Source organism: Sus scrofa, chromosome 4 (assembly GCF_054392235.1).
Source record: "Sus scrofa isolate SSC_HxYL_T2T_F1_AM1 chromosome 4, Sscrofa_HxYL_maternal_Yorkshire_Landrace_v2.0, whole genome shotgun sequence".
Taxonomy (NCBI): Eukaryota; Metazoa; Chordata; class Mammalia; order Artiodactyla; family Suidae; genus Sus; species Sus scrofa.
This window is the reverse complement of record NC_139386.1, coordinates 118,515,928-118,540,932: the sequence shown is the minus strand read 5'-3', so window position 1 is coordinate 118,540,932 and position 25,005 is coordinate 118,515,928. Positions and strand designations below refer to the sequence as shown.

The window sequence follows — 25,005 nt, the reverse complement described above, 5'->3', positions numbered from 1 at the left end:
ATGACTTCCAATAGTAAAAATTTCTTCTTTCCATTTATCTGTTTAAAACCCTTTAGTAGCTCCCTATTACTCATAGCACAATAGCATAGTGCAAAGTTTTTCAGTAAGGCCAACAAGCCCTCATCATCTGTTGCGTTTGTTTTTTGCCTTCCTCTTTTACTTCCTCTGACATCCTAAGCAAGCCAGCTGGGAACTGGCAGAGACAAACTATGGAGCTCATGTTCCAAACTTGGTCCAGCCAATCTCAGCCATGCAAAAACATGGATCCATTGCTCCTAGACTTTGGTAAAATAAGCTAGATTTTTAAAATTACATGTAAACGCAAGATTTTCAAAATGTTGGCACATAACTTAAATGTTTTAAAAATATTCTACAGGCGTTCCCATTGTGGCTCAGCGGCAATTTAACTGACCCAACTATTATCCATGAAGGTGCAGGTTCAGTCCCTGGCCTCCTTCAGTGGGTTAAAGGATCCATTGTTGCTATGAGTAGGTCGCAGACACGTTTCAAATCTGGCATTGCTGTGGCCATGGCATAGGCGTGCAGCTAAAGCTCTGATTTGACCCCTGGCCAAGGAACTTCCATATGCTACTAGTGCAGCCCTAAAAAAGACAATTTTTTTTTAAATACTCTGTGAAATAAATAGATAGTGTATGTGGTAGGATTTGAGCCACAGGCTTGCAATGGCACCCTCTCTTACTGAGGCTACTGGTTCCATCACAATACCTTTGTTGTTACCTGTTACCTAAGGGTTTTTCAGGCTCCAAATTTATCAAATTTGTAATTTATAATTATAAATATGAATGTCACATAGGAAGAATTTATGAACTTGATGTTCTACTTTTATTTTTCAGTAACTTCCATCATGACTAAATTAACAGATGATCAAAAATTAAGAACTAATGCACAGATAAGAAGACACAGATGGTGGATAAATGAAATAATTTATGTACAGTTTCATCTTTAACAATTTAAAAACAGGTGTTTCCAGAGAATAATAAAACACAACATAGATCCTAGGTGGGAGGCAGAAAACCTGGAATGCAGTAATGATAAAATTAACTTTGCCTAAAAGCTTCCCCAAATTAAACACAAATTATTAGCAGGAGAGAGAGAGCTCAGAAGAAATAGTGCAGAATAAAGCAGGGGCAAGTACTCTCACTTGTACAAATCTGATTAAATTCCCATTTTAGTTCTATATAATTCTTCATGGCAGCTGAAATTGTTTCAGAAAGAATTTTAAAAGCAAAGCTAAAATATGTAAGACTAAAGAGATCAGTAATTGTCAAAACCAAATGAATGATATCTCACTTCTTAGTTTCAATAGAAATGTGATAAAATACAGCTTCATATAAATAAAAATATCCCCAACTAGAAGTATCGCAACTGAAAGTGGGAGCAGCTAAAAGTTTTATTAGGAGCCCTACATTCTTCAGAATTATACTGTGTTAAAAAGTAAATTTTTAAATACAGAATCTGAATCCCATATAGATTAGCTATCTTGCCTATAATATGAGCTCAATAAATTTTTCTGGGCAAATTCCCCAAGTTAAGAGGCCAGTTAATTTCCTTGTATCCAAGAATAGGTGCTAACCTTTTACTAGTAGGAGGTTTTTCCTGGACCACATCCCCTAATATTTCCCCTTGCATCTTACTGAAACAATTATGTGTTTGTTTCCTAATTATTGAATCTCTCATGGACTTCATCTTGTCTCCTTCTAACCCACAAACTTTCTTCATTTATTTTTTTAAGAAATATTAATCCATATTTTATCTCCCCCCAACTTTTCACTCTTATGTGGCCTATTCAGTTTGTAGAATCAACTTCTAGTCCATTTTCCCTTTAGAACCAAACTTCTAAAAAGAGGATTTTATATTTTACTATCATTATAGTGAAAGATAATTATGTATTTTGTAACAGTGTACAAGTTTTTATTGGCACAAGCTAAATGGTGAAGTTTTATATATTCTAAACTAAAAGTTCAAACTATCTCTTTCCTACTCCCGCTTTAAATTTTCTTCCTCTAAGATTATTTTGCTGATTAAGAGCTAACATATGTGAAGTGCTGTGCTGAATATCTTGTGTATTATCTAATTTTATGATGCCATAATTATTTGGAAATACTAATATTTATTAATTTAGAATCAAATGTTCAGACAAAACTGGAGGCAATGCAAGTTGCCAACTATGAATTTAGCATCTAAAGTTCACCTCCTACTAGAACAAGCAGATCAGAAAAGCAGCAATTAAAAGAAAGGGTTGCCAGAATATTTTTCAAATCCTTCATCTACCTCATTACATTCAGAATACATATCAAAATTTTAGTGCTGTAGCTATCATAAACCAGTTTTTCTGTGTGTTGTTATCTAGTTCCTTCTGGGTTCTGAGATAAACACACACCACACACACACACCCACACACACACACAAATGTGAAATGAACATGAGGAGGCAGACCTATGTTTCTCTTTTTTACCCAAGAAACTTCATTATTCACTAAACCCCAGGTCAAGCATCGTCTCTTTGGCAGGTTTTACCTGTCTCTCATAGGTGTTCTGTCTCTTTTCTTGTTCCCATAGCATTTTCTCTTATAATACTTTCAATCTTCCATTATAATTTATTTCATAAGCCTGTCTTGGCAAAGAATATTAGCTCATTGGGGTTACTTTTCATCTGTGTGTCCACCAGGCTTAGCATAGTGTTTAACACATACCAGATGCTCAAACTCAGAAAAAGGAAAGGGAAGGATGAGGGGAAGAAACAGAAGTGAGGAGGTGGAAGAGAAGAGAGGAGGCAACTAAGTTCTGAGAAAGAAGAGTACGATTATGAGGAAGTGGTGAGATTATGTGCGTAAGTCAGAATGCCTGGCAAAGATGTGGAACCCAAAGAAAAGCTAAGAGTTGTCTTTGAGTTCATTGAAAACAATCCATGGGATTTCTTGGAATGTCAAAAGGCTATTAAGTAATAGGATACATTTCTGAAGCTCTGTGATATGTAATGAAGTTGTAAATAAATAATAATTAGGAACCATTAACATACACAGTAATATCTTGTAGCGGTAACTAATGATAGAGCCAAGCTCTTTTATGTGTTCAAATTATATGCAAGAGTTTAAAGCAAAATAGCAGGAAATCAACTGCTTGTATCATGAATGTATTTTCAATATTTAATTTGCTAATTAATTATGCTTCCTTTTCCAACAGTAATTAAGACGTGTGATTTCTTAATTTTGTGTACACTGATCATGTGTTTAATGAATATGGTATTTGAGGATGTAGACAGTAATCTTCATTATTATCATTATTACAATCACATCTAATTTCTTTAATTTGAACACTTTCACTATAAAAGAGAAGCTTTATCTTTCATCTTTTGCTAATCTTTTTTCACCTGCTTCATCTAATTAATATATCTATAAATGAAACTTTAACGGATACGTCACTATGTAGGTATTCCTCAATCTTTTGATCTCATGCTGTTATAAAGTCATCTGCCATTGGTTTGTTTCTGTTCTTTTCAAAGTTATATTCATTATAAGTGCAGCTGTGAATTTAATTTTTTTCTCCCTAAGCTCATGTTAGTTACTTAAAGAACAATTTCCTGCTCACAAGAGAACTGGGCTGTAACTGTTATTTTTTTTGCAATTTTGAGTTTCTGTTGAATGGCTCCCTTATATCTAGTTAACAATCTGTATCTGCACTTTTACAGGAGAACTGCAACCTTTCAGTGAATCCATCTGGGCCTTGTTCCATTTTTAAATCTAGGGCATTTTCCTATTTGACAGCCTGTTGATGAAATGTTCTACAGTTTGAAGTTCAAGCATGTTAAGTTATTTAATTACTTTAAGATCACAGATAAAATATCTATTTCCAACATGTATGGGGTGTTTATGTTCATCTTCACTGAAAAGAGCCCATTTTGCTTTTCTGGAGACATTGATTTTCTGTGATAATAAGATATAGGGAGGGCCTGGCCAAACAGAAGGTGCACAAAATATAGAATGAATGAAATGATACAGGTGTCAGAATGACTTCTGAAGTTTTGGTATAATTTATAGTAAATTTTGGAATACTTTTATTGTATTTTTGTTGCTGCAGTAACAAACGACCACAAACTTGGTGGCTTAACTAATTCATTTTATCATCTAATCGTTCTGTAGGTGATAAGAAATCCGGCATTGGTCTGACTTGGCAAAAATCAAAATATTTTCAGTCTGCATTGCTGTATTCCTTTCTGGAAGCTTTAGGGAATAATCCATTTTCTTGTTTTTTCAGTTTCTAGAGATCATGCACATTCCTGAGCTCAAGCCCCCTTCCTTTTCTTCAAATCCAGAAATAGAGGGTGGAGTTTTAACCATGCTGTCTTCTCTCTGGTTCTCTGTGGGTGGGAAAGATTAAGAGTCCATGTTATCATATTGGGCCAAATGGATCATCCAATCTAATCTTCTCATCTCATTGTCTCTAACTTTAATTTAATCTGTAAAGTTAGATTTGATATGTTAGGTATTGTATTTCCAGTTTCCATGGATTATAGAGTGATCATTTTGGCAGGAGATGGACGGGCATTATTCTGCCTACTTTACCCTTAAATCCATGTAACTATAGAGGAGTTCCCGTGGTGGCTCAGTGGTTAATGAATCCGACTAGGAACCATGAGGTTGCGGGTTCGATCCCTGGTCTCGCTCAGTGGGTTAAGGATCCAGCATTGCTGTGAGCTGTGGTGTAGGTCGCAGTTGCGGCTTGGATCTGGCATTGCTGTGGCTGTGGTATAGGCCAGCAGCTGTAGCTTCGATTAGACCCCTAGCCTAGGAACCTACATATGCTGTGGCCGTGGCCCTAAAAAGCAAAGAAAAAAAAATACATGTAACTATAAGCATCTCTCATGCATCTACTGAATACATTGGCAGTGTAAGCTGGAGTAATTCAGAAGCTCAGAATTATCATTTAAAAAGTATTATGGGAGTTCCCACTGGGGCTAGGCAGTTAGCCAACCTGACTAGTATCCATAAGGATGTGGATTTGATCCCAGGCCTTCCTCAGTGGGTTAAGGATCTGGCCTTGCTGTGAGCTGTGGTGTGGGTCACAGATACAGCTTGGATCTGGCATTGATATGGCTGTGGCATAAGCTGGCAGCTACAGCTACAATTCGACCCCTAGCCAGGGAACCTCCATATGCCACAAGTGTGGTCCTAAAAAGATGATCAATCAATCAATCAATCAATAACTACGAAGGGAAAAAAATCAGGAGGCATAACTTTCCCAGACTTCAGACAATTCTACAAAGCTATAGTAATCAAAAGACTGTGATATTGGTACAAAAACATACAACCTCTAGGACAGAATGGGAAGCCCAGAAATAAACACCTATGGTCAATTTTTAGTCTTCAACAAAAGAGGCAAGAATATAAAATGAGAAAAAGTCTTTTCAGTAATTGGTGCTGAGAAAAATGGACAGCTGCATGTAAATCAATGAAACTAGAACACATCCTCACACCACGCACAAAAATAAACTCAAAATGGCTTAAAGACAAGCATAAAATATGACACCATAAAACTTCTAGAAGATAACATAAGCAAAACATTCTCTGACATAAACCATACAAATGTTTGATTAGGTCAGTCTCCCAATGCAATAGAAAATAAATAAATAACTGGACCTAATCAAACTTACAAGCTTTGAACAGAGAAAGAAACCATAAGAACAAGTGAAAAGACACTTCTATGGAGTAAGAGAGAATAATTGCAAATGAAGCAATCAACAAGAGCTTAATCTCCAAAATATATAAATAAGTCATAAAACTCAACAACAAAAAAGCAAACAACCCAATCAAAAATAGGCAGAAGGCCTAAATAGACATTTCTCCAAAGAAGAATGTGGATGACCAGTAGGTGCATGGAAGATGCTCAACATCACTAGAGAAATGCAAATGAAAACTACAATGAGGTACCACCTCACAGCTGTCAGAATGGTTTGCTTCAATTAATAAGTCTACAAATAACAAATGCTCGAGAGAGTGTGGAGAAAAGGGAACCCTCCTACACTGTTGGTGGGAATGTAAATTGGTACAACCACTAAGGAAAACAGTACGGAGGTTCCTCAGAAAGCTAAATATAGACCAGCAATCATAAAGCTAAATATAGATCCAGCAATCATACTCCTGGGCATATATCCAGACAAAACAATGATTCAAAGGGATGCATGCACCCAAATGTTCATCTGTATATTCATACCAGCACTATTCGCAATAGCAAAGACATGGAAACAACCTAAATGTCCATCAACAGATGAATGAATTAAGCAGATATGTTACAAATACACAATGTAATACTACTCAGCCATAAAACGAATGAAATAATGCCTTTTGCAGCAACATGAATGTGACTAGAGACTCTCACACTGAGTGAAGTAAGTCATAAAGAGAAAGACAAATACCATGTGATATCACCAATACATGGAATCTAAAATATGGCACAAATGAACCTATCTACAAAATAGACTCATGGGCATAGAGAACAGTCCTGGGAGGGTTACCAAGGGGGAAGGAGGAGGAGTGAGATGAACTGGGAGTTTGGGGTTAGTAGACACAAACTATCACATTTAGAATGGATAAACAAGGTCCTGCCATATATCATAAGGAACTATGTCCAGACTCCTGGGATAGAACATGATGGAAAAAAAGAAAAAAAATGTATATTATATGTGCATATATGTATATATATATATGCGTTTGTGTGTGTGTATATGTATATATGTCACTGTCATACAGCAAAAACTGGCATTACATTATAAATCAACTATACTTTAATTAAAAATAACAAGTAACAGAGTTCCCATCACGGCACAGTGGAAACGAATCCAACTAGGAACCATGAGGTTGCGGGTTCGATCCCTGGCCTCGCTCAGTGGGTTAAGGATCCGGAGTTGCCGTGAGCTGTGGTGTAGGTCACAGACGCGGCTCAGATCTGGCATTGCTATGGCTCTGGAGTAGGCTGGTGGCTACAGCTCCGATTCGACCCCTAGCCTGAGAACCTCCATATGCCATGGGTGTGGCCCTCAAAAGACAAAAAAGACCAAAAACAAAAAAAACAAACAAACAAAAAAACAAAAAACAAAAAAAAAGGTAAATAAAAACTATGAGAGTATATGTTAAATGAAAAAGAAAATGTAAGCATAAATAATTGATGATGAAATTCTCATTTGACTTCAAAACTAACTCCCATCCCATTCCTTCTGCCATAATGACCACTATATCCATATTTCTATGCTTTATACACTTACATATGCCCATACACTTATAAGAAGGATCATAATTTTATTTGGTAATTGCTTTCTTTATTACTAAATATATTATTGTTTTTACATGTCACATGTAGACTCACATGATTCCACGGTCTATAACACAATATATTAAATCAGGAATTAAAGGAATTAAAATAATTGACATTTTTAACTTTAAAAACAATACTTCAATGAACTTTTTTTTTTTTTTTTTAAGGGCCACACCTGCAGCATATGGATATTCCCAGGCTAGGGGCTGAATCAGAGCTACAGCTCTGGCCTACTCCACAGCCACAGCAACACCTGATCCAAGCCATGTCTGGCACCACAGCTCACGGCAACACCGGATCCTTAACCCACTGAGTGAGGGCAGGGCTCAAACCCGCCACCTCATCGTTCCTAATGGAATTCGTTTCCACTGTGCCATGATGGGAACTCCTCAATGACCATTTTTAGAATTAAAATTTTGAATATGCATGAGTATTAGTTAGGATTCTGGTTGCACATGACAAAAATGCAATTCAAATAGCTCAGCAACAAAAACAATTTCTTGTCTAATGCTATTAGGAAACCAAAAGTTTCATGTGAGTCAAGAACTGTTAGAGTTACAGGTATATGTTATCCAAAGTCTGTCCATCCATCTCTCTGCTTTTCTCTATTTACTGTTATTCTGAGATAGATTCCTTCAGTATGATGAGGAGACCGTATCCAGGTGTCCAAGCCAACATCCAAGAAAAAAATGTAACTTTCCCAAATATTTTGGAAAAACCCAGTAATGACACTACTTAGTCCAGTCTGAGTCATGTCTGTCCAGGGAACATCTAAGGGGACAAACAATCATTGTGGATAAGGAGGAATATTCTGGCCTTCAGATGAGTCACAGAAGACTAAAGAGAGCACGGAGATCCCACCTTAGTGAAACAGCACAGATTATATAGAAAAGAATACCGCAGTTTAGAGGAAGGGTTAGTTCCCAAAGGAAGGGAACCACAAACTGTATTCCTGCCTGAGTTGAAACATATGTCCTAAATTTAATAGTTGTCATGGGATAAATTCTGTCCTCCCAAATTCCCATGTTGACGTCTTAACCCCAGTATCTCAGAATGTGACTATTTATACACAGGGCCTTGAAAAGGGTAATAAAGGGAAAATGAGGTCCTCTGGATAGGAGACTTTAGTCCAATATGCATGATTCCTTAACGGACGAGGAGACTGGAGCACAGGCAACACCAGAAAGAGGGACAACCATGTGAAAACAGCGAGAAGTTGCCCATCTGCAGGCCAAGGAGAGAGCACTCAGGAGAAACTAAACCTGCCTGCATTTGATCATAGAATCCTGTTCCCCAGAAATAGGAGAAAATATATATATATTTTGTTTAGCCACTCAGTCTGCCATGCCCAATTATGGCAGTTCTTGCAAACTAATAGCGTAGTTATCAGTAAATTTACATAAATAAAGAATATAACATTTAATACTCCTACCAGCCATGTAAGAAAGTGATTGAACTATTCTCATTATTGATTATTATCAGTTTTCTATTTTTTGACTAATAAAGTGGTATCTCATTATAAATGTATTTGTTAGTTCCTAATTGTTAAAAAACATTTTACATCATTTTTGGACATTTTCTATTTCATTTTCTATAAATTCACTGTTTATATTCTATTTGTAGGGCTATTTTTCATTTAACATTATTGGTTTTATTTTATGTGACAGATATATTCTTCTAATTTGCCTTCTGTCTTTGAAATATATTTGCTTGCACCTGTTCCTGAGTTTGAGTCTTCTGAGAAGCAGACAAAATAGAATTAAAGGTGCAAGTGATTTATTAGGAAACACTTTGGGGACACATGGAGAATGAACCCAAAGAGGCTGGAAGAGCCAGTTGGACCATAATGTAGGTCTAATCACTGTAAAAATAAATAAATAAATAAATAAATAAATAAATAAATAAATAAATAAATAAATAAATAAATAAATAAAGTAAAATAAAAGAACAGAATAAAAAAATCAAACAATAGCAAAAGTCTTAGACTGTGGTGAAGTTCTAAGGAAATTTTATCAACATGCCCAAGAGCCAAAGTGCATCAGAGCAGCAGCCCCTCTCTCAGGACTGGGTCTGACATAGTATCTCTGCCACAAGCAGCCATTTGTTAGGAGCAGCTCTTGGAGGTGTGGTATTTCAGAAGCACAGAAGCTGGAGTCCTTCATCAGTTAATTAGGTTCCTTGCAATCAGCAATCTGACAGGTGTGCTTCCACTGCTGCTATGATCGTTTTCTCTAATATACATCCCTATTGAGTCCCTGCTCTGTTCACTGATACAGAGGACTTCATTTCCCAGACTTCCCTGCAAACTTTCTTTTGGCAGTTTCTGCCAATAGTAGGTTCTCACTGAAGACGAGGGAGTGGGAAGAACAGAGAACCATAGTATTTCACCCTCGCTTGCTCTGCTTTAGAGGCTGCCTCCAGCACTGGCAGCTTCTCCTCCAAGGATCTAGCTCCCTGAGCACCAGTTCTTGTCAGCTCTTGCTTTCACGATGATTCTAACTCCTTTAGTAGATCAGTTTCTGGAATTTTATAACACTGCCTCTTCTATTTGTCTCTCAGGCTTCCTGTTCTAATTTCCAGGTTGTCCCGCCACTCCTTCTTTGGGTCCTCAGTCCTTCTGTCACCCATAAACTAATTCCACGTACGTAGACACAGTTGTTTGAAATGCCCAGAATGGTTTTTAATTTTCTCACTTTAAGCCATACAGAATTTTTCACTCATTTTCAGTCAGGAATCAGCTTTTGTCACAAGTACAAATAGGAGAGAATTTAGCCACTGCAGTTCAGCAAAGCACATGGTTGATTTCTTGATCATGTTCAATATAGCATAATGCTTAAAAGTGTAGTAGTTGTTGCATAAATCAGACTAGAACCAAATCTGTCTCTAACCCTTTGGGCAAATTTCTGAACACTCTAGATATCAGTTTACTCAGATGTATAAAAAAATGATAAAAGAATCTTTCTTTTTTGAATTTTTGTGAAAATTAAATATGACAATGCATATGAATTACTTGGCTCCCAGGAATCATGCATATAAACAATCTTTATTATTGTAATTATTATCAATCTAATTAATTTGGATCTCAATAATTTCAGAGCTTCAATCTATTTTTCTGTCTTTCTACTTCTAGCCAAAGGAGCTTTGGACTTTAATTGGACTCTTTTCTGCTATGTAGAAATATAATCAAAACAATTTGATTACATTTGGCTTCTAAGTCCCCTAAAATGTTTTATGAGGGTATATCATCTGCATACCAAAGGCAGTGGAAAATCACTTGGGTAATGTATATATGAAGTCAGTTTCAAGAGCCAGGATAGAGGCATCTTCATTCTCTACTCCCCATCCAGGCATAGTTCTGGGATTTGTTACCTGCAATCTCAGACATTGGATCAAATATCGAATTAGTAATGACTTTTTTGGAAGGAAAACTCAATCTAGCTTATATGAAAAAAAAGGGAACTTATTATAATGTACAGAGCCTAACTCTGGGAATTGGTTATGTTAGAATGCACTTAATTAAGATACAAACATTAAATAAGAAACAGGAAAAACAGAACCTAGTACTTACCTCTTAGTGTATCCCTTCGGATTCATATGCTTTTTTAGCTTCTGTGTCTCCTTCAATCTGCTTCATTTTCTACTCTATTCCTACCTAATATTATTTACTGTTTCATATGCTTGACCTACTTAGGATAAAGGCCTAGCTGCTATTTTAAAAAAGAGACCCAAAGTTAAGAAGCTTAGGAAGAAGTTGGGGTTTTTTTTTTTCCCCCTCAGATATAAAACTCCTAAAGTGAGCACCTCAAGTCAGCAGTCAGAGACCCAGATTTTTTCAAAACTGATTTCTATATACCCTCTGATATTGTTTTCTGAAATTCAGGCTGGATTATGGATATTTTTGTGTTCTAGCACTTAGGGATGCATGGAGTCAAGGGTAACGTAATGTCCTAAGACCAAGACAAAGATTTCAATGGTGACAATTTAACCTATGGTCCTATCTGGTACCAGGGAGGTAGGGCAATATTGTCTCCCCTTAGGCAGCATGTGAAGACTAGTATTTTCTATCTCAATACGAGAGACTCTTGATGTCGGTCTCAGCACCTGAATTTATTTACCAAATTTCAAGAAACCTAGAAAACTGACTAACGTCTTTGCATTCCATCTCTAAGTTTTCAGGAGAGAAAATCTGAATGGACCACTCTTGATCCAAAAAATTATAGACAAAAATAAATGACATAAAACCAACATGGATATCAACATCCATATCTAGTCAAAAAGTAGATCAGTGGAAGGAGTTGTGGGTTGAACAGATAATCCAATGGTCATTTACTACCTTTGTATTAGGATTTTAATTTTGTGAAGCAAACAAAATGCTAACATCAAAATAGGGTAATATATTCACAAAGAGAAAACTATAAGACCAAATAAGACCAAATATAATTGATGAAAATATTTTTATCTAGCGTACTACCAATTTGAATTCCAAATGACAATAAAACATCATATTTTAGTACAGCTCATTTTATAAACTTAAAGGTATTTTATAGAAGGACTCTTTTGCCATAATCTATCATTATGTCAAAGTAAAGAAACTATTGTTATTTTTTTAGTTGATGAAAAAGCATTTGAATTAATTCAATGAACATTTTTATTTAAAAACATAGTCCTGGCAATAGATGGACTTACCATTAAAAAAATTCTATATCTCAAAACTTTTTAGGCTTTAATCAAATCTAGTGCTAGATTGTCTTTTTCTAATGAATAAAATCCATGGATTGCTAACCAGCATGATCCAGGGATTAGCCATGGAATCACAGTCCTTGATTCAGTCTGTCAGGACAGGAATGCCAAGGTCTCTGGTCTTCTCCTAAACTGTGTGTTGAGGGGAGGTGCGGGGATAAAGGCCATTTTTTCTGGATGTATATGGAAACTTCTGGGTTTCCAAGAAAGTGGAAATTTGCTTTTACAAAGATACTAAATATCTCTGATGTTTTGACTAATTTTATTTACTATTCAAAAGCAAAAATATAAATAAGACTAAATATTTGTAAAGTGTGGAGTACTTCAGATATTTTATTAAATACAAAATATAGAAAGAACTATTTATTCTCAGTTGAGAATAATCTTCCTTTTCGATCACTCACAGTATCAACTAATTCCACAATTGAATGACAAGTTCTAGCACTTAGAAATACTGTCTAGATATATGACTGTTTGCAGTGATAGACCTCCAAACATAAAGTATAGCACTCAGCTATTCACACACATTATTTGTTCTTATGTGAAAAGGAGTTATTGATTCTTATGTCTATTCATAAATCAGTTTTATAGTCATGCAATCAAGAGTCAGGGAGAGTTTCTAATTCAGACTTGCAGATACATTAGACATAAAATATGCTTAAAACTCAGCAAGCAGCACTGGTCTCAAAACTTGCATTGATATCTATTTTCTTTTAATAATAAAGTTTTCCCTTCTATAAGATACAGTCTATGTTTCTGAACCCCATAATATCACATTAAGAGAATAAACATGCATTGAATATATCTACTTCACTACAAAAAATATTTTTGTTTCCTGTACATGTAATTCTATGTTCACTTTGCTGAGGATTAATTTAGTCCCTGTATTCTAATTATTTATTTGTGTATTTCTAAAATGCTTAGGTAAGGGGAGCCCTGCCAAGGAATGCCATGATCAGTTGCATCTAGGCCTTGTAAATAACTGCTTATGCAAGCCTAAAGACAGACCATCTTTATGTAGTCCTGCTGCTACTATGTATATGGAATGCTTAGTCATCATTATGTAACCATTGAAGCTGGATAATGCTGATGGCATAAGTTGTATTTAAGATCCAGGTACTAGAGCCAGTATTCTAGCTTGAAAAAGGAAAGTTTTGCAAACAAGCAATAGAATTTTAGGATTACATAGTTGGAGTATAAGAAGATATTTGCTAAACCCCCAGTCTCTGCTTCCTACAGCCTGCCAAGATCTTACCGTACAAAGCAGAATTTTATCACCACCAATGCCAACACATTTCGATTTAGGAAATTGGAAAAACATAAGGCACCCTCCACACTGAACACCCCTCCACTTCCAGCTTGAAGTCCTCTGATAATTTGAAAATAATCAAATTTAATGTATTTTAATTAATTTCTTTGAAATTTGTATGACTTTGGGGGTTTTTTGGTTGCTTTTTTTGTTTGTTTTTTTTTTTAAGGGCTACACCCACAGCCTATGGAAGTTCCCAGGCTAGGGGTCAGATCTGAGCTACAGCTGCCGGCCTATGCTAGAGCCACAGCAATGCCAGAAATGAGCCTCGTCTGGACCTACACCACAGCATAGAGCAACACTGGATTGCCGACCCACTGAGCAAGGCCAGGGATCAAACCCGCATCCTCATGGATATTAGTCAGATTTGTTTCCACTGCACCACAAAGGAACTCCCTTATGTGATATTTTTGCCAAACATCAAACTCAGTCCTTGATAGCACAACTTCAGAGATACACTTTGAGGCAAACTGTAGGAACTCAGGAAAGGGATATTAACCAAGTTAAGGGATAAGTAATTACCACATCCTTGAAAAGATTTCTGTGATCTCACTACTGAATTCCATAACTTTATAGCCATCTCTCTCTTTCTCCAGTATTTCATACTATAATTCAGCACACTATTTCTAGATTATTCTTTCTTAAATAGGACATTTCCTGTGGCACCATCTATCACCTTCATGACTTTCAAGAGAAAATATATTTATTAAATTTTGGAACATTCTGTTAGCAGAGGTTTTATGAACTAGGTTTAAGAATTAGTAAAAACTAAGACACCCTGATTGGATATGTGATGGTTGTAACCATTACCCAGTATTCAGTGATTCAGCTTGATTACATCTAAGGAAAATGAGAAAGCAGTCTAGGGGCAGCACTATTCAAGGTCAACAAAATATGTAAATTTTTGGTATCTTTTCCTTTCTTGCTGATTACAAAGGAGTGAATTTAGGTGACCTCCAAAGAAAAGACAAATTCATTGAGTTGAGAAAACTGTAGGAAGAGTAGATCTTTGAGCCTGGGAAACAAGTGTTCCATGGTAAACTTGTCAATCTTATAGATCTTTGAGCCTGGGAAACAAGTGTTCCATGTTAAACTTGTCAATCTTAAATCAAATCAACCAATGGAACACATGAATCCAGAACTCAGAGAAGAGGAGATCTAAATATTTATATTTTGGTGTCATCAGCAAATACTTGTAATTGAATTCCCCAAGGACTAAAGTGTTTTCCCTAGGAAGAAAATAGAGAAAAAGGACTGAGGATAAGATCTGGGGGATGCTTCTCTGAAGACTAGGAAAAAGATATGGCAATGACAGCAATGACAACAAAAAACTGAAAAGAAAATATGATTAGGTTTCGGTGTTAGCAGAGAATACAAATGAAAGAAGTGTATCAAGAAGGAAGAGTTGATTAAAAATGTCAGATGCTTCATAGAGAGATTGTTACCTGAAGATCACTGAATTTGAGGCAATGGAAGAGGTCGAGGACCTCAACCTTTGTAGTTTCAATGAATCATGGGATAAGTGGGTTAAAGTGAAAATGAGATATGAAGAAACAGGCTCAGTGAGCAGGGACAAATCTTTCAAAAACTTTTGTAATAAATAAGAAGAAAAAAGGAAATGATGAAGGGAAAACTGAAGAGGGATATGAGGGTCCTAACATATCTTTATTGTTGTTACTTTGAGTTTTGATTAGTTGTTTTATTTTATTTTGTTTTATTTTATTTTATTTTATTTTTGTCTTTGGTCTTTTTAGGGCTGTAGTCACAGCATATGGAGGTTCCCAGGCTAGGGATGGAACTGGAGCTGGAGCTGCTGGCCTACACCACGGGCACAGCAATGCCAGATCCAAGCCGCATCTGTGTCCTACACCACAGCTCACAGCAATGCCAGATCCTTAACCCACTGAGCAAGGCCAGGGATCGAACCTGCGTTCCCATGAATGCTAATCAGATTCCTGTCTGCTGAGCCAAGATGGGAACTCCTGATTGGTTGTTAGTTTTAAAATGGAAATTATTATAGATTCTACGTATGTTGATAAGAATGATCCAGTAGAAGGGAAATGTTGAGGATGCAAGGAAAGAGGACATTTCAGGAAAAATTCCCTTCTTGGCAAGGGTTTATAGTATCTGGTGCATATTTGAGAGAGGGAGTTGTCAGAAATAGGGACAGCAACATTCACTGAAGGAAGGAGGCAAATATTCCTATACAGGCAGGCTTCTAAGCAGAGAGTTTCTCTTACTATTCAAAATGAAGCAAAAACTAAGATCACCACTGAAAGAGAGGGAAAGGTGAATTATAAAGTTGTATATAAAAGAGGTATTTAATTACTTTTTAGCATAAATATTCTTTTAGCATAAATATTATATAAAAGGATTGTTGGATAATGTAGGTACCCATTTGAAATATGTGGTCCTGTATTTAAAGTATGATATGTCAACATGTTATCCACCCAACATGTTCAACTGCTCTTAAAAAGACATGTGACATTTGAATACTTGGGATTTATTAAAGTTGCTTTCCCAGGCAAATATTATAGAGGGACATAGGATTTAATGGCATTTATAGGATACTTATTACAATGATAGATCATGGAATCTAAGCTAAATCCGGGGGAAATAATAGAACATAAGACGTTAGGAGACAGGATGAAGACTTAAAAGTAGTAGGTTAGAGATCAGGAGTTCTAAGAAGGTTGAAGAAATGCTGGAATGGAATATTGAGTTGGAAGTATAATAGAAAGTGGGGAGATCATCCGAGGGTACAAATCAAGATTTTGAATGAGGTGCTATTATTGATAATAACAAAGTCAAAGTTAGAGCTGAAGCTTGGTGGATAAAAATGGTATTGAAATCAAGAGTCCAAGAGCTTTAGTAGTTGGTTGGCTCATCCTCATGGGATTTGATGTTAGAGAATATTGACAACAGTGCAGGAATGAAAATAATGGTTTCCAATTAACTTGGACTACTGGCCTCTAATAGTTACATAAGAAAAAGAGGGATAAGGACATGACAGACTTAGAGCATATTGTAATGCTACTAAATCAATGTTACACAATTGGTGTAATGTTAATAGACTAAAGGAGAAAAATGTCTCAACAGATGTTGAAATGGCATTTGATAGGATTTGAAAATACATATTATAATGTACATGTATATTCACTTATATATTCATGTATATATTGTATAATATACTTGTACATATATTCATTATATACATGTACATACATATATATTCATGTATATATACTGTCACCATTATTATTTAACTTTGTCTTAAACATACTGAGGCAGTTACAAAAAATAGAAATGAAGTAAAAGCCCTGAAATATAGAAGGCAAAACTGTATACGTTCATATTTTATTATGTATTAGTAGATTGGGGGAAACATTAGGTGAATGCCATGGTCTCTCCTGGGATTAATGTTTTCCACTGCCTCTCCAGTATTTCTTCTCCAGGATCGACAAGAGGGGCAGTTTAAGCGTCCCTGAAAAACTGCATGCTTTTTGCTTCTTCCTCTTTTCATCACAAAGGCAATATCCTCTGACTCAAATAAAGCCACTGATGATTCTATAGGATCTTCATATGTACCTACATTAATCCTCTTTACAAACAATTCCTTTTGCTTTTTTTACATTTGATACTGTGTTCACTGCACACACCAATATTTTTTCCTAAATGGTAGGAGGACACTCATTTGATAGGAAGAGTTTAAACAAAATTATAATAATATATTCATAAGTTTGGCTTACAAGTTTTCCTCTCTAACAATTAAATATGCATTTATTTAAGTAATCAGGGTATGAAAGAGTAGGGGGTGAAAATGAGGGAATTAAATGATTGAACTGGCTTGGATGATGTTTGAATTTCACTCCACCTAGAAGATGTATTGTCTCACTTATTTTTCATTTTTATTCTTGTCTGAATTCTTCACTCTTTTTGCCCTCTGTCTTTAATATTTATCATATCTGTTCAAAAAAGTAGTTTAGTCAAAATAACAGAATCTCTGATATATTCAACAAAATCTGATAAATATATAACCACCTTACACTAAGAAGTTTCCGGATATTCTTGTATCTGCTGAAAACCTGAAAGGACTAATATAACAAAATTTCATTGCTTGATCTATGCCTCAAGGGCAGAATGGATATTACTCAACAAGCCCAAGCTGACACGAATGGATGCTCTCATAAACAAAATGCTGGAGGCTGGCTACATCATCTCCAGTTTTATTTCCTAGATTCTACTTTTTCTGTTCTAGACCAAGCACATCAAATGATATATCACCTTTCCAGAATGTCAGAGAGCTTAGTGATTACAACCAGGAAACATGTTAATCAGTTGAATTGATATGTTTGTGTCCATATTCCTGGATTTTTCCTCTCTCCTTTTGCCTCTTTTTTCCTTCATATTTCAAGTTTTCCCATCACTGAATTTATTATAGCTGGATTTCTGCCCTTTCCCTGTTCCATTCAGAAGCAAGCACTGTATAGATAGGAAATCAGGAAAGACAAATATATTCATATATATTTATAATTTATAATTTATAATATAATTTTTTTCTTTTTATGGCATATGGAAGTTCCCAGGCCAGGGGTCATATTAGAGCTGCAGCTGTGGCCTTTGCCACAACCATGGCAACACTGGATCTGAGACACATCTGTGAGGTACACTGTAACTTATGGCAACACAAGATCCTTAACCCACTAAGCCAGGTCAGGGATTGAACCTGCATCCTCACAGAGACAACATCATGCCCTTAACCCACTGAGCTACAACAGGAATTACCAAACTTTTAAAAAATAGACTACGTTAGTAAATTTTTTATTACACACTCTGATACATAAATAAGAGAGTTTTTACTTATCTCCTTATAGTTTTCAGTCTGTTACAATAAGACATTTGCTCAAAGGAAAATTAAGGGAAAGGTGATAAATATTTTCTCTAAAAATAAATAAACACAGCACTTGTTGATTTTAGAGGAGAGCTGTAGCTCAATTATGTGGAGACGCAGAATAAAAATTAAGAGAAAAAAGATATGGAAAACAGAATTTGGGTAAAATTTTGAAGAAATAAATTGAGAGTATATCAAGGATTTTTTTTCCCCACAAAACTAGGAAACAAATATATCTGTAATACAAGTGGTGACTCCGTTTCATTGAAGAATATAGGAATGGTCACTAGGGCTGGGAAGGTACTGGGTATAAAAAGCATAGAGTTTTAGGAAGGAAGCTGGTATGGAATTGTCCTACCAATATTCATTGTCTTTGGAAGCCAGATGGGCTGCATGATCTGGGGGTCTCTGTGCAAAATAAAAATGCACAGCCCCTTGTTAAAATATTATTAAGAATTTCAAGAAAGCCATAGCAGATCATAAAACCAAATGTGGGGTGTTCCTCAGCATAGGGCCCTATAGGACCACACAGTTCACATGCCCATGAACCTACTCTATTGGTTAGTCATTGTTTTTGAGTTTTGGAGTAAATGAGAGGAAGTATTGTTAAGAAAAATAGATCTACAGGGAACATCCAAAATAAACTGGAGGTAAAGAGAACAGGAAAGGGAGAATAGTCAAAAGAAGTGAGAATCATAGAGAAAAATTTATACAAGCCTAATTGTTAGGAATAAAGTAATAAAACGTTTATGACATATAATGACATAAAAGAAAGAGTCACCCATAGTAGTTGACAACAACTAGCTAGAAAGAAAAAGAATAGAATTGAACCAAAGATGAATCCATGTTTTCATTTTGGGTGACTAGAAGAGAACGCAAAATTAACAAGGAAAAATCAGAAAGAGGAACTGATTTTAGGGGAACTTTGGAATAATGCTGATCTTAATTAAGGGATGCCAGAATACAACTGCATGGAAAAATACATGCGGTAGCTAGGAAAATGAGATCAGATGACAGGGGAAAAAAAAAAAAAAAAAAACCTCACTAGGGAAAGGGGTGAAGATTCTAAAGTTCTGTAATTTAAGGAGAGAATGGTTGTCCTCTTTTAGAATAAACTGTTCAAACAATCCTTACAATCAATGGAGTAGATTATTCTCAGACAGTACACTGCATTTCTCATCCTAGACTTGCATATGTTGCCATCTACGTAAAGGTCAGAATGGAAGGTGTGAAGATGAACCAGAAAACTAGTGAAGAAAGTTTAAGAAAAAAAAAAATTGAGCCTCTAACCTTGAAGATACCAACACTTAAGAGTCAAGGGGAGAAAAATGACACAAGGAAGAATATTTCAAAAGAACACACAGAAGAAAGACTGATGTCATAGGAAAGAATTTCAAAATGCAGCTGTGTGGAGACCAGGTATGCCTAAGGCTGAAAAGAGGCCAGGAGAGTGTAGTCTCGCTAGAAGAACTGAACTGAATAGGTGGCTGGTCTTGTGTGAGAGCCAGGAGCTTCAGGGACACTATAAAAACACCAAATGGATTGAGAAGGCTATCCAAGGGATATGTGACATGTCAGGAAGTTCACCCTATATTGTGCAGTGTGGAGGTGACTCCTTGTGGGGGTACTGGGCACAGTGGGCAAAGGGGAATGATAAGAAAGTGAGAGATTCTATGGACGATGTTACCAATGTAGTCCAGGAGAGGCATGGAAAGGTGGACTGGGATAAAATGGAAGAAAAGAGATGAGTTGAAGAATTGAAGGTTTAAAGATGTCCATGATGCTAAGGATCAGTTGTTGTAAAAGAATGAGAAAAAAAGGCAAGGAGAGAGAGAATTAAAGATGCTGTGGTAAAAATGAGCATTTCAGATTTCATGACTGTAGGGATGAGACAGAGGTAAGGGGGGTTGAGTCCCTATACGTTTAAAAGAGGCCAAAAATAACCTTTTGCAATATGTTTCATTTCTTTTTATGCTCTGAAAATGCTAGTTAGGGTTAAAACATTATTGGGATACTGTAATTTTTTTCATATAACTTATTTTTTAATTCAGCTTCTAAAACTTCAGCTTTATGGTTCCTTATTTGAAGATCTATACTTAAGACTTGTACTCTGACTTTTTTGCTCTGAATCTATTTAAATGAATTATATTTAGCAAGTATTTTCTGCAATCTGAGAGCTAATGATGCAGCCCGTCACTTTCACTGTCTCATTTAAATTTTCATCCCATAAAAAACAGGAAGCCTTGGGTTACTCGGGAGGGAGAAGAACTAAAACAAATCTCTATCTTTTGACTCTTATACTTGCATTATAATAAATCAGAGTTTAGAATTTACTGTGCTTTCAGACTAGTACAGACAAGGAGCTAGAAATATCTTGGCCATTTTTCCAAGCTTATAAAATATATACACATCCTTAATTCTGACTGGGACGGATAGGTATTTTGTATTCTTCCACCCGCACTATTGGGGAAATGGTTTTTGGAAATAGTACTTCAGTGTGACTGAGGTTACATAAGGCTGCTGCAAATTCAAAGAGCACTTGCTGATACTTTAAAGGCATTTAAGAAATATCTCTCTACTTTGCTGTTCTAGATAACAGGGGTTGCATATGAGAAATTTGTGAAAAACACGCATTTTTCACTTGGCATTGTCTCTAATTCTTGTCTTCCTTTCACTGCTGTGCCCATTACTCCAACAGTAGTCCCACTGAATGTAATGATACTTATTAAGAAATACAATAAATATTTATTTCCCTGGATCTCTATAGGCATTGAACTCTCTGGTAGGAGGGAAGGTCTCTGCCCTAATGATTTTGGTATCAATAATTCATAATATAGTGTCTGAAATATAACAGACACTCAACATATACTTCTAAAGCTAATGATAATGTTCAATGTGTACATATGATCTAAATTTTGTGAAATAGGAAGATACCCTTTCCATTTTCTCCCAGATCTAGAATAAGAGTCCCCATCATTGGGACCCAAATAACAGTTCGTAAATTGTTCCAGGCAGAGATGGTGACCTTCAAAGTTTCACAAGTATGAGAAACCTTAAACTAAAAGTTTGGAACATTCCGAAGTTCTATGAAATCAGGCAAAATAGAATGAGACAATGGAGTTAGGGATCTTCTCTCTATCAAGATTTCATCTCAGTAATATTTTTCTCCTTGTGAGAACATTTTAAAAATTGAATCATATAGCATATAGTTTTTGAGAATTTTTTTTTCACTAAGTATAATGCCCTTGAGATCTATCCAGGTTTTTGCAGGCATCAGTACTCCAGCACTCTTATGGCTGAGTAATATTCCATTGCACCAGAGTTGGTTTAACAATTTACCTATTCAAGGTTGCTTCTAGTTTTAGGCAACTATAAATAAAGTTGCTTTGAATCATTGTGTAGAGGTGTTTTTGTGAACATAAGCTATTATCTCTCTGGAATAAATGTCATAGTGTATAATTGCTGAATTACTTTGAAAATGGATATTTATTTTAAAAGAAACTATGAGGAGTTCCCTGGTGGCTCAGTGGGCTACAGATCCAGTGTTGTCACTTCTATGGCCCAGGCCACTGTGCTGTAATGTGCGTTTGATCCCTGGCCTGGGAACTTACACATGACACAGACACAGCCAAAAATATTATAATAAAAAAATAAAAATAAAGGAAACTATGAATTATTTTCCAGAGTGCTTGTACCATTTTGCATTCCTATTACCAACATATGTGACATTGTTTCTCCCTAGCCTCACCAACATTTGGTTGTATTACTATTAGCTTTTTTGATTTTTGGGTTTTTTGGGTTTTTTTTTTTTTTTTTTTTTTTTGCTATTCTAATAGATGTTTAGTGATAAATCATTATGGTTTTAATTTCTATTTCCCTAATAGCTAATGATGTTGACCATCTCTTATGTATTTGCCATTGATATCCCTTCCATGGTGAAATAGCTTTTCATGTCTTTTTACCCAGCTTATAATTAGATTTACTCTTTACTATTGAGTTTTGAGGGGTTTTTATAGTCTATGTATGAGACCATTATTGAATGTGGTCTGTAAATAGTTCATCCTAGTACACAGCTTGTCTTTTCATCCTCTTGAGTATCTTTTACAGCCTAAAAGTTTTTGAAATTTTGATGAAGCGCAATTTACCCTTTAAAAAAAAATCACAATTTTGATATCGTCTCAGAACTCTTCACCTAGCCCTAGCCCCAAAGATATTTTCCTATATTTTTCTGCTGATGCTTAGTATTTTAAACAATTACCTATCCCAAAAATGTTTTCCTGACATTCTACAATACTACTGCAGCAAATAAGTTTTGTACTCAGATTTCGTTGTAAATTCAAATGTATGAAAAATTTCTTGAAAGGTAATATCATTCAACATGGAAATAATATTATTCCATTGTCATTCTGTTTCAGAATGAAGGATCTGTGAGAAAGACGGTCAAAAACTTGTGAACAGAAAAGAGATCACTAAAATAGAGCATAACCAAAAACTTGAATAAAATTTTCTGTACCTGCTTTTATAGAACAGTTTAATTAATTAATTAGTTAATTGTCCCCACCCATTTCCAAGACACATATACACACTGATAATCCCATTAATTAAATTATCCCATTAAAAGTGTCACACTTTTAAAAGTGAGGGTAGGCAATGGTACTATAAGAAAAAAGTAGGTTAGGCATAATTGTTGCTATTATGCATAAAAGTTAATTCTGTATTTCCTGGACTTCCAAGCATAAATGAAAGCATATTTAGTTACAAAATTCTCATTATTTATTTCTTCTTACAGCTTGTAAGAAGTACTAGCTGGTTAGGATTTTTTTTGCTATAAAAAAATCTCAAAGGCAAATTACATAGATTTTTCTCTATCTCTTCCATCAAGTGAGAAGGGAACACTGTTGCCAAATGTAGTTTTACCAAGCAGAAAAAATACTCATATAGACATATTGACCTTTTGTAAAATTTGTTCTCAAAAGAGCTAAAGAATATTTTTAGTTATATAAATTTCTGGTGTTATAATTTCATATACCAAAGGAATGGGATCCAAAGGAATGATTCCTTTGTTAATTCCTCTTAAATATTCCAGGTACCTAAATCTGAGCTAAGAGAAACTTGAGACAGGTTATTAAGGATCAAGCTTACAAGAAAAGGGTGGAAGGAGTACCCACTGCCTGTGATAGTTTATGTTTACAACAAAATGGTGGGGAGAAAGAAACTTTGTAAAAAAAAAAAACAAAGTTTTAGCTAATTAACTTCATTCATGTTCAATTGTTCAGTGTTCCTCCAGAGATTCAAGAAAGTTTGGAATTTCTTTTAATGTGCTGTTTGTTGTGCAGTGTGTTTCTTTCAGTGTAACATCATGCTGAGATGAGGTTTATATCCTGATATATTTGCTACTGGCAAAGCATGCAGTCTCAGAAGCACCTGAATCAATTTATACAGGAATAATTTAAAACCAATATTTAGTAAATAACCCTGAATTTTTTGGCAGCCCTAAGCAACTCTCCACCCACAGTGCCCCTGCAATCTCATGTTGGTGAGACTAATCAGGGCTAAGAAAGAAAAAGGTTCAGATTTGGCCACACTGTGAAAATTTGACTACATACACTCTTGGAACTTAAGTTGGTTCCCGTGAAGAAACATAAATAATGGCAGTAGTACACAGCCTTTTTAAATTAAGATCTTAGAATTTTGCACTAAATAGTTTTAGCAGTTCTGACAAAGGAATCCCTAGATATAGTCTAAAATTTGTTGTAGACCCCATGCTCCTAAATTTGCTTCTATGGAAGCAAAGAAGGTCACAAAAAAGGATTCAGTATAACCTGTTGAACCTATGATTCATAGGCATTTGCCTTCTCTAGCAGGGACTGGGAATTCCATAATCATTCTTCCCAGAATTTTTGGAAACAGAGAAAACTGTGGTTTTATTATAGTTTTAGTGAAGATAGTGAGAAGTGGTATGCAGTGAGAATAGATATATTGAGCTAATGTCAACAAGTCTTGCTGATGGATTGAATTGGAAGCCTGAGCAAATAAGTAGATTGATACCTTATGAGAAAGCTTGAGAAGGAGCATTTTCAGGATGGTGTGAAATGGAGAATTCAGGAGATCATCCTTTAAGCATGCCTAAGAGATATCTATTAAATAGCTGATTGAGGACTGTACATAGGCAATTATTATGGGTTTGGAGTTCAGGAATCAGTGCTGCAATTGATACCTGAGATCTAGCGAGTCTCCACGAGTTGGTAGAAGGAAAACAATAAAATTGCCTAATCTATACTCATGAGAGAAGAGGAGGAATGCAAATCAAAATCCCAGGATAACACCAATAATTATGTGCTCCCCTTCTCAAAAGTCATCCCAGATTTGGAGTTCCTGTCATGCTGCAGTGGTTAACGAATCCAACTAGGAACCATAAGGTTGTGGGTTTGATCCCTGGCCTTGCTCAGTGGGTTGAGGATCTGGCGTTGCCATGAGCTGTGGTGTAGGTTGCACACGCAGCTTGGATTCCCGTGTTGCTGTGGCTCTGGCGTCGGCCAGCGGCTACGGCTCTGATTCAACCCCTAGCCTGGGAACCTCCATATGCCACGGGAGCGGCCCAAGCAATGGCAAAAAGACAAAAAAAAAATGTCATTCCAAATTTAACTGTGATCACATGGAGCACCTTAATCTTGCATGGATCACATGGAACCCCCTACTCCCCCCGCAAATATCTTAATAGCTTTCGGAATAAGAAT

The 25,005-nt window shown here is 35.8% G+C and overlaps 1 protein-coding gene across 4 annotated transcripts in view; it reads right to left on the bottom strand.

The window, feature by feature from the left end:
* Positions 1–820: 820 nt before the first annotated feature.
* The window catches only part of LOC106510209 (uncharacterized), a 561,578-nt gene continuing 537,393 nt past the window's right edge, over positions 821–25,005 (bottom strand). For 3 of the 4 annotated variants that reach the window (XR_014844618.1, XR_014844619.1, XM_085023822.1), the window contains one exon: positions 821–4,377. Coding sequence is in view for 1 of the 4 variants with exons in the window: in XM_085023822.1 (XP_084879948.1) it covers positions 4,271–4,377 (107 nt within the window). In the remaining 3 variants the exon portion in view is untranslated. The remainder of the gene's footprint in view (positions 4,378–25,005) is intronic. The other variant, XR_014844620.1, reaches the window with a different exon arrangement.